We start from the raw sequence: 10604 nt of genomic DNA, 5'->3' as shown, positions 1-10604 counted from the left end.
GGTGAGTGGCTTGAATTCTTTATCTGGACAGTACAACGATGAAGCAAACTGGGAAGAGAAGGAAATCTGTTGCATCCAAGCTGTCTCTGGTAGTGCAAACACAGGAGGGTAAACTTCTTTTTCACCTGATGGTTATCTATAGCTTTGTGTGAAATTACCTTGGCTTTAATTTCTGTAGCCAGTGGAAATATGCATCCAAGCTGCAAGGTGTCTTCTTTTACATTAGTTTTTAGGATACATTGAGGTCATTTATCATGTTCACAACAGTTTTTCATCCTATGTGCAGTCATACACTGCTTAGAGGTGTTACATTACTCCGTGCACATTATTACATTGTGGATCTATAGCAGTGAAAGAAACCTGTAGATGTGGAACTTACTGCAGATGTATCTTATAATGTGGATTGCATAGCTTAAGCACCAGATTTACTACCTGTGTAAAACACTGAATACACAGATATTTCTGTTTTGGAGGTCTGAGACAGAAATATGACTATGCACCACACTGAAGCATCAGAAAAAGAGATAATTGGCAGGATCCTTGATGGAACCCTAATAATATAGTATGCAATAGCTATGTGTACATGCTGAAATTAGAATCTCTGAAATAAGAATGTCTTTTTCTAGCTTTCTATTGTTTGAAAACAGCAGTAAGTTGCATAATGTAATTATTCAGTTTACTGTAAATGAATTAAAGCCCTTCTGCTCTAACTAAATGCTGTACTTATTACAAAGTTACTGTAAAATTATAAGCAGCAGATGTAATATATCATGCCATTCATAATACTGTAATTTTTCAGTGAAGGAACCCTCATGTTTGTCAGTAGATTAGTTAGGCAATACGACTATATCAGCAAAGAAACATTATTGAAAAACAATTCGGAAAGAGTAATGACTTAAATGCTTTTTTGCCAACTGATTGTCCTGTTTAAATCCCATTGAAATGGGCTTTGTCTGAAGTGTCTGTGTTGACTTTCTATTAAGAGTGAAAATCAAGTTGTTAAACAGATTGCTGGATTAGAAATCATAAAAGGACTTGGGGGTGGTGATTGATGAGAAACTCGACATGAGCAGGCAGTGTGCGCTTGCAGCCCAGAAAGCCAACCATATCCTGGGCTGTATCAAAAGAAGCATGACCAGCAGGTCAAAGGAGGTGATCCTGCCCCTCAACGCTGCTCTTGTGAGACCTCACTTGGAGTATTGTGCCCAGTTCTGGTGTCCTCAACAGAAAAAGGACATGGAGCTGCTGGAGCAAGTCCAGAGGAGGACCACGAGGATGATAAGAGGGCTGGAGCACCTCCCGTATGAAGACAGGCTGAGAAAGTTGGGGCTGTTCGGCCTGGAGAAGAGAAGGCTGCGTGGAGACCTTATAGCAGCCTTCCAGTATCTGAAGGGGGCCTACAAGGATGCTGGGGAGGGACTCTTCATTAGGGACTCTAGTGGTAGGACAAGGGGTAATGGGTTTAAACTTAAACAGGGGAAGTTTAGGTTAGATCTAAGGCAGAAGTTCTTCACAGTGAGGGTGGTGAGGCACTGGAATAGGTTGCCCAAGAAAGTTGTGAATGCTCCAACCCTGGAGGTGTTCAAGGCCAGCCTGGACAGAGCCTTGGGCGACATAGTTTAGTGTGTGGTGTCCCTGCTCATGGCAGGGGGGTTGGAACTAGATGATCTTAAGGTCCTTTCCAACCCTAACTATTCTATGATTCTATGAATCTATGACAGCAGGTCTAGGTGAAAATAGGAAAAGCATATCATTAGAAGACATTGCTGAGTCTCATTCTTGCTAGTAACTTTCTTTCACACACAGACAGATGTCGGTATGTGAATTGTCTTTGGGAATGACCATGTGTGTTTCAGTGCAACATGGTTCATTTATTCCACTATACAGCCTTTATTTTCAGATAAGCATGGGCACTCTTTTGAACGTTTTCTCTTAAGTGAATTTGTTTCAGTTGAACTCAGGATGGCTGGTTGTCCAAGTCTCAGCATTCTACACCACAAGTAGCACCTTACTGAAAATCTCAACAGGTAACATTAGCAAACCCAGGGCAGAAACCTGGTTTATGTTCAAAAGTGGCCAAACACATCATCTGCATTAAGGTTAATCACATTCAAACAGAAGTTCAGCTGTCCCAGTTACAGATAGCCATTGACACTTGCAAAGAGCATTGTTTGTGTACAAAATAATAAGAGATTTTGAATTTTCCCTTTGGAACAGTAATAGAGTGGATTATGACATTCGGCAACCCTGACTATGAACAAACATCTAAAGGAATTTCGAGACTTCTTGGTATGAAAGTGTCAAACAAAGCTATTTTAAATTTAAAAACAGAGGAACAACTTATCAGTCCTTTAAAAAAAGGGACTTTCCAAATTGCAACTGCATCTGTGTTTCACAGGTGGGGCTATAAATACAAGAGAAGTGGGTCTTATTGTTTATGGGTGATATCCAAGCTAAATTAATACATTAATGAAAAGCCCAAAAAGCCTAATCCTTTGAAATAATTCTGCATGCTATGATGTAATTTAGATCAGGATCTTTATGGAGAAAGGAAAACATCATCTTAGTGCTGAAATAAACATTTGGTTATTTAGGCAGTTGTAAAACAGCCAAGAAAAGATTGTGCTTTGGATCTTAATTTGCATTAGAAATGTGCTCATCAAATCCAAAAACAGTTTCAATTTAAATGAAACGAAAGACTCTTACTGGCATCTAACATGCCTCTAAAAACATCAATATTTACAAATGTTCACATCTAAATTGAGGGCATTTCATTTCACCATCAACAACATGGTGGTAAACATGTTACTGTTCTGGACAACAGTTTATGTTGGCATTGGTCTTATTTGTGTCTAATAATACTGCAGATCTTGTGAGAAATGCCAGACTTTCTCAAAGCAAACAGCTGGGCCAGTAAAGATTGCCAAACGCTTGAAGTCTGTCAGATCAGTTTCAGTAAATGTGAGTTGCTCATCGGTAAAGAAAACTACATATATCTTTCAAAACTGCTTTGAAGCTAAAAGAGAATTTACACTTTGTTTTCCTCTAAGGCTCAGTGAAACCTGGAGCAGCTCTTATTTTATCCGAACCAACTTTGCCTCTCTCAGATGATGGTATACATGCATTCCACTGCAAGAGGTAGTATTTCAAATGTCTATTTTTGCCGTATCTGTGTGGTAAATTTATACTTGATATTTATGTTTCTACATGTTTTATTGTAGGAGAAATTCCAAACATTTCAGTTAAGTCTTAAAATTGCTCCAGATGAAGGAGAAAGCCTTCGTCAAATGAAAAATGTTCTGATTGACAGGTCAACTTCATAATAAAGCCAAGCCTGAAAACAACAATCCAGAATCTTGCCACAACCAGAAGAAATGATCACTGAGAGACCTTCTAACCTAATCAAACACGCGGGGCAGACAAGCATTTCTTCCCTTGAAAATAGAAGTGATTTCTCCTTAAATACCACTGACTGCACCCCAGTCGTGGTGCCAGAGGAAGTTTTTTTCACTGTTGCTGCTGCTGGAATTCTGGAAAATCTTCTTGTCCTTATTGCTGTTGTTAGAAATAAGAATTTGCACTTGCCCATGTTCTTCTTTATTTGCAGTTTAGCTATTTCAGACATGTTAGGTAGCTTGTACAAAACTCTGGAGAACATCTTTATCATCTTGTGCAAAATGGGGTATCTGACACGTCGTGGGGACTTTGAAAAAAAACTGGATGATGCTATGGATTCCATGTTCATTCTGTCCTTACTGGGGTCAATTTTCAGCTTGTTAGCTATTGCAGCAGACAGATACATTACTATCTTCTATGCTTTGCGGTACCATAATATCATGACACTAAGAAGGGCCTTGGTTATCTTGGCAATCATTTGGACTTTCTGTGCTGGCAGTAGCATTGCCATTGCCCTTTTCTCCTATGAAGCAGCAACAGTCATTCCCTTCACCATCCTGTTCCCTTTAATGATGATTTTTATGCTGTGTCTCTATATCCATATGTTCCTCCTGGCCCGGTCTCATGCTAAAAAGATCGCCTCGCTGCCAACCAGCACAGTCCATCAGAGAACTAACATGAAAGGAGCCATTACACTGACTATTTTTCTTGGAGTTTTCCTTTGCTGTTGGGCCCCATTTGTTCTTCACATCCTCTTAGCAAGGTTTTGCCCTCATAATCCTTACTGTGCCTGCTACATGTCCATTTTTCATGTGAATGGGACACTCATAATGTGCAATGCAATCATTGACCCCATGATTTTTGCCTTCCGAAGCCCAGAATTACGGAGTACATTTAAGAAGATGTTCTGCTGTACCAGGTCAAACTGGAACTGGTAAACTCCATGAAAAGTGAAGATTATAGAAACATACCTGTGGAGTGCTGTGAAGCATCAGAGTTAAACATACCAACAATTATACCCAAAGTAATACTATGCTTGCAGTATACTGCCAGTGATTTTCAGAGGTCCACTGAAGAATGCATAAAAACTAAGTATGCAAACAAATCTTTACCAACCAGAACTCCAGAATTATTACTGGTTAAGTTAATTCTGCCAACAATTTTCATGCATGTAAAAATAACTGTATCAACTATCTTATGTCATTTCAGAAAAATTCGAATATAAATCTTCTGCACTGAGTATTGTATTACCCCAGAGATGAGTTTCTGCTGACTTATTTTGTATCAATGATTTCAATTTAAGATATATTCTGTTGTTTAAACCACAATGAAATGAAAATTCGTTTCTAAACTGCACATTTCTATGAAAGTCTATGATAAATTAGACAATATGGACATGTAACTGGATTATGCTGGAAAAGTGAATTCATGACTGTTCTTTAACATCTAATCTCCTTATAAATCATGCAATTAGTGTTCTTTAAGTTTCAAAAATAATTTTGGAGTGCAAGTCCAAGAGGAAAAGATATTTTCATTTAAAAGCTATTTTTACTGACTGAAGACTTTTTTCCAACATAAAGTTGTTGTGGCAGCAAAGACAGATTTTGAATTTTAAAACCCTAAAGCTAGGTCTGGACTATTGAATGGAATTAGTGAGCTCTCCAGGTCCTGATTGGAACTCTCTGGGACAGTTTGCTTTAATAAAATAATAAGATTCACAAATAGCAAAAGAACTTTGATTCAGTCATGAGTTTCTAACATGCCACAACAAAGAATTCTAAAACCAAAACACCAGTGCCAAAATTCAAAGGCCCCCAAGGATGTCAGACACCTGGGTAAGGAATCACCTAGCCAATCTGGAAGGATGCTACAGAGCTGTTTGTAATTTACAAAATCCTAGTGAGAAAATTTTGAGTGGTCCCTGCCAAAACAATACAAAACTCACAAAGCTTTAAGGCAGAAGAGTTTTCAACAGCAAAACATCCTGCAGCAGCCCAGAGTGTATGGTGAGAAATTAACCTCACAATAATTCAGTGGAGTTTCTCAGCTGTGCCAGAGAAAGGATATTTAGAAAGAAACAGCCATGAAACTAAGAATGCCAAGGCATGGATAGAACAAGAAGGAGAGGAAAAGATAACTTTTATTAGAATTCATAGATAAGTAGAAGAATTTACTCTGATGGAACACTAAGAAAACCAGGAATTTCAAAATAGATGGAATTTGGACCCAGCTATACATATTCAGGTGGACATAGGCTTACAGATAAAGATATAAGAAAGGGACAATAAAACTGAAAGCCTCTGTAGAACGTATCTTAAATGAGAAGAGAGATACTGAGATGAAAAAGTTTCAAACCTATATATTTATTACAAAAAAAGCTTTACTTGGGGAGTTCAGCTATAATAACACATTTTATTTCAATGAGAATTTTTTCTTTCTATCAAAAGCAGAACAAATGTAAAGCTGCAGAGCAAGAAATGACAGCTAGACTTGGAAAAAAAAAGAAAAAGAAAAAAGAAAAAAATATACAATATGAAATACAAGGCAAGACAAAAGACCTACAGTACCATAAAACCCTATGCACACATTTCATGAGGTTCAGAATGATAACAAATAATGGACAGAAAATTGTTATTTAGGCAGCCCTAAATGTACCTTCCCTCAAAACTTTGTTTTCCATCTGCTTCTCTAAACCAGACATAGTTAAGAGAGCTAAGTAGTCTCCACCATGGCAGCAGTCACTGCAACTTTTAAGGAAGTCCACTCTAACTCTACAGATGCAAAGTCTCCATGTTCAGACTGAGCTCTCCAAATGTAAATTTCAATAAATACATACAATAAAAAGTTAACCTCATAACTTCTAAACATAGAGAAATAATCATTAAAAAAAGCACTATACATTTAGCATTGTAAAGAGGAACATTCAAGACAAGAGTCATGTCAAAACACAAAATTCAGCAGTAAAACGTATAATTGAAATCCAGTATAAAGTCCTTTGCAAAGAACTCCTTGTCTTGTGGAGACACTGACAGGGCTGAGAAAGGGACAAATATAGATCCCAGGCTGGGGGTGAACATGACCATGGCTACAGCAGGCCCCAGATGAGGGGTCCCAGCTACTGCTTTCTTCTACCACACCAGGATGTGATAGCTCAGGAGAGTCCTGAGCCAAGTGTGGCTTCTCCTGGAGGAAACAAGACAAGGTGGGCCTGGCTACCTTCAGCCTTCTCCTGATTACCCTCACCTACATAAGAGTCTCAGGAACTGGTTAGCGCTAACTCTCCTCGCAGCATCCCCGGGCCTAGGGAATAGGGAAGCAGGAATGGTCGCTTGCAGACCCCAGGAGCCAGAGTCAACTCTCATCCCTGCAGTGCCAGAACTTTGCTTTGTAACAAGGACCTGGGCTCCTACCTGGCCACAAAACCTGACCTCTAGGCCATGCCAAGAGGAGAGTGGCTAGAGGCAAGAGAGCTGGAGAAGGCACCATTCCCACCCTCTTTCCAGACATCCAGCCTGTCTGGTGGGTTTCCTCACTGCTCTGTATGTGCTGCAGCCTCAAGAAATGGCTGGGAGTGCTGGAACTCTACTACCATGGTTCCAGACCTACACCAGGAGCCCTCAGACTGCCTCTCTGGGGTACAAACTGCTCACTAAGAGCTGGGCTCATTCCCTCCTGTTTATTGTGTCAGTCTCACCCTTGACCTAAGGCCCTAAGGGCACCTAAGATAAGAACTTAACATACAATGTTCATCCTACAAGCACACCTTTGATCCTCTTCCTCTTGGCTCTACTTCAAGGGAAGACCAAACTGTCCTCCAGTAACCCAGCATCTGTCCACTCCTTCCCAGGCAGTCCCACTGTCTTTCCCAGCACCATTCCTAAGCCTCCACCCAATATTCACCTGCAAAACACGGAACAGCTGCAGTTATGTAGGTTATGTCCCACTGTGATTGGGTTTTTTTCCACATAGCTTGCTGAAACAAGGAGTCAACACTTAGATAGGAAATTTGGGGCAGGTGTTATCCCATGTCATTTTCTGAAGTCAGCAACATAGGAGCTCAGATTGCCATAAGATCCAAGCACAGTCCAGAACTGGTTCACAGCTGATGTTACCAGGGAATTCTTTGTAGCCTACCTGGTCTTATCTGTGGATTCACTCAGAACAACATCCCAAAGCATTTGTTCATGTCATGGTGCCTGAGCAACACCTGAACTTACGGTTCGAGACTACATCTTTAAACTGATGGTAGAAATTTGATGACTTTCACTATTAGCGTCTATGTCTAATATCCAGATAGCCAGCAGGACTGTGAAAAAGATGATACATAAGGGGACCTAAGACAAAGCACAGAGATAGCAAGGTTATAAATCATGACAACTGTTTGTTGTTCTCCATTTTTAATGTGTTCAGGACAACAGAACTTGTCATGTTCTCTGTGCAGATTTGTGGGAAATGCAGATCCTATGCATTTGCAATGTAGCTGAAGTCTGCATCATGGTATTAGATCTCAAAATGAGCCTAAGGGTTATATAAAAGAATCAATATGAAATTCAAAAGACACATATAATTTTTTTTTTTTTTGCTTCTCATTTAGCACTAGTTGTGGATCATTCTTTTGAAAATATGTTTTGGGGGAGGGAGATTCAGGAAGAGCAGAAAATATTCTCAAGTGAAAAATCCTCTAGGAAGATTTTAATTATTAAGTCTGCCAGCACTTGTTACATGTCAACAGACATGCACGTTGTCTCCTAATTGGCCATAAATTTGACTTGCATTTTAGCTGTTGTGCAGTCTTCAAGGAAATAAGTTTTTCTCTTTCACGTACTAATGTCTCCATGTATTTCCCTATGTCGCTTTCTGTAGAGATTCTTTAAGCCATGATTTGTGAAACCTTTATTGTATTTTACTGAAGTCAGTCTTGAAACTCTATTCTGATAAATTAATGTATAACAGTGAACACTTTTCTCAGATTTTGGGACTTCCTTTCGTCTGCCCAGCTTTAAATTACAAATGTTCAGGAGACAGAACTGTACCTTAGCTTTGGGAGAAATAAGTTCATCTTGGATCCTACCAGAAGCTAATAAGCCTGGAAGGAAAATCCAGTCTCTTGGAACTCACAGGCAACACCACAATCGATGCTTCATTTGGTAGGGCCCACAGAACTTCACATGCCTGTGGCAACAAAACATTTCCTAGTCACTTACTGCAAAATTGAAGAAGAAAAGCTCCTTCTCTGTTCCTGTTGTTTTGAACTGAACATCATGTTCAGGAACAAAGTGAACAAATCTGATAAAAGCACCCAAGGGAATTAATTCCACCGAAACAGTTGGTACACCAGTGAAGGACTGACTTGCAGAGCAGTTGATTCTGTTCACAAAATAGCAAGACTAACATAGTTTATTTGTGAGGAAAAAATAGCTTAGAGTTTATTTATGTGAGAAAAATCTTATTTACATGAATTATGGTCCTGGCAAGACTTTCAGAAAAGTAGGTGTCTTGGACAGCTTTTCAAACAATATTTAAGTAACTGGAAAAGAAGTTTGACTTGAAGTGCAAAGCACTGTCAAAGGCAAGGACAAGCAATATTTATATATAATATATTTTTTTTAATATAATTTGTTTATAATATAATTTGAGGCAAATATTAGCCTTCTAGTTTTAAAAATCTCAAGTAAGATACTTCATATAGAGCCAGCTAAAATTACAGGCAAGGAAAACAATAAAAGGGTCTTAAAGTATCTATTTATGGTGATACCTAATGCTGTTTGTAATAATACTGACTTGCGTTATGTTCACAACCTTATCAATTTCATTGATTTTTTTGATTTGGTTTAGCCTTGGAAGCTTGTAACTTCCAGTGCTTTTGCTTCAGGACTAAACATCTACATTTCAAGCCAATACTTTCTTTAATAAGTACTTTTGAGTCGCTTTTGAACTAAACTCTTCAAATGATGTATTTATTCAGACAAAATCTATTCCCCAAGTAGGCACAAGGTCTGCTTTTTAATTCTCTCAAGGTAACTACAGCAGATAGGCATCTATGAAGATATTACATGTTCATCATTCAACAGCACTTTGATACAGCTTCGTTTGAAGTGTCACTTTTACAAAAGACACAATGCCATTGTGAGCTTCTGATTCATGTGAGCTTCTAATTACAACATGATTCTGGAGAAATGAATGTGACCATTTAAGAAAACTTTTTATGTCCACATGAAAGCAGTTTTTTTATATCTGCAAATTCCCTCAAATTAGTGCTATAACATAAATACCACACTATAAAACAGTCACAGAGAGTGTAATAAGAGGCTATTAGCTATCAAGAAGTTCTGGATAACCTAGGTGGACTACAAATGCCTAATGAGTAATTAAAATCATTTATTGCTTTCCATAATTTTTTTTTTTTTTACATTAAGACCACGAGATGACTTTGTTACTCCACATTCCATTGCTTCAGCAGCATATTACATTTATTACAACTTCAGTACTTCAACAGTTACACCTGAACATCATATGAATGAACTGAATAAAGGTAGGGCTAGTCAAAAAACATTTGCTAACAAGAGGACTTACTCCACCGGCAACTTCACGCCCTCTGACAACCTGACTGAGGATGAAGGAGATGGAGCATGTGGCCTGGGTGGATACTTGTATTGACATCTCAGCTGTAGTAAGCCAGATGCATGATTTATGTGGATACCCAAACAGCCCCTTTAACAGTTCATGCAGCTTCACAGGTCAGCAGCTTGTTTCAGTGTCATGGAACTGAAGCACTGCCAGGTGTGACTGCCCTGTCCATCCCAGAGGCTCCCATGACCCTGCTCGTGGCCCAAGACCCCATTTTAGCCCCCAGAGCCATGAGCCTCTGCCTCAGCAATGTCATTTATGAGTCGATCTCCAGATCCCCACAGCCCTGCCCTGCCCAGGTTCAGACCATCTGCAGGGAGGCAGCCAGTGCTCAGGGCTGGGGCTACCATGCTCCTGTCTGGGCGGTGAGATGAGCCCTGGCTGCCAGGCTCTGCCCTGATGGACCCTGGAGGAGCTCTGTGGCCACTGGCCCCCACAGTGCCCAACTTTAAGCTGTTGATTGCATACAGGCAATCAAGAGCCACTTTCACAGAGTCTGAAACCACACAGGAACCTCTGTGGCACAGCATGAGAGCATGCAGCTCTGCTGGGAGCCTTGATGTCAGCATAGCATCATGTAG

The 10604-nt window shown here is 39.6% G+C and overlaps 1 protein-coding gene across 1 annotated transcript; it reads left to right on the top strand.

The window, feature by feature from the left end:
- The first annotated feature begins 3374 nt into the window (after positions 1-3374).
- MC2R (melanocortin 2 receptor (adrenocorticotropic hormone)) lies at positions 3375-4446 on the top strand. Its single transcript, XM_010011856.1, has one exon. It carries the CDS (start codon positions 3375-3377, stop codon positions 4332-4334), a length of 960 nt encoding a protein of 319 aa, XP_010010158.1. The 3' UTR covers positions 4335-4446.
- Positions 4447-10604: the final 6158 nt, after the last annotated feature.

The sequence above is a fragment of the Nestor notabilis genome, unplaced genomic scaffold, assembly GCF_000696875.1.
Source record: "Nestor notabilis isolate BGI_N333 unplaced genomic scaffold, ASM69687v1 scaffold15223, whole genome shotgun sequence".
NCBI lineage: Eukaryota > Metazoa > Chordata > Aves > Psittaciformes > Psittacidae > Nestor > Nestor notabilis.
The sequence above is the reverse complement of the archived record's forward strand: the minus strand, read 5'-3'. Positions and strand labels throughout refer to the sequence as shown.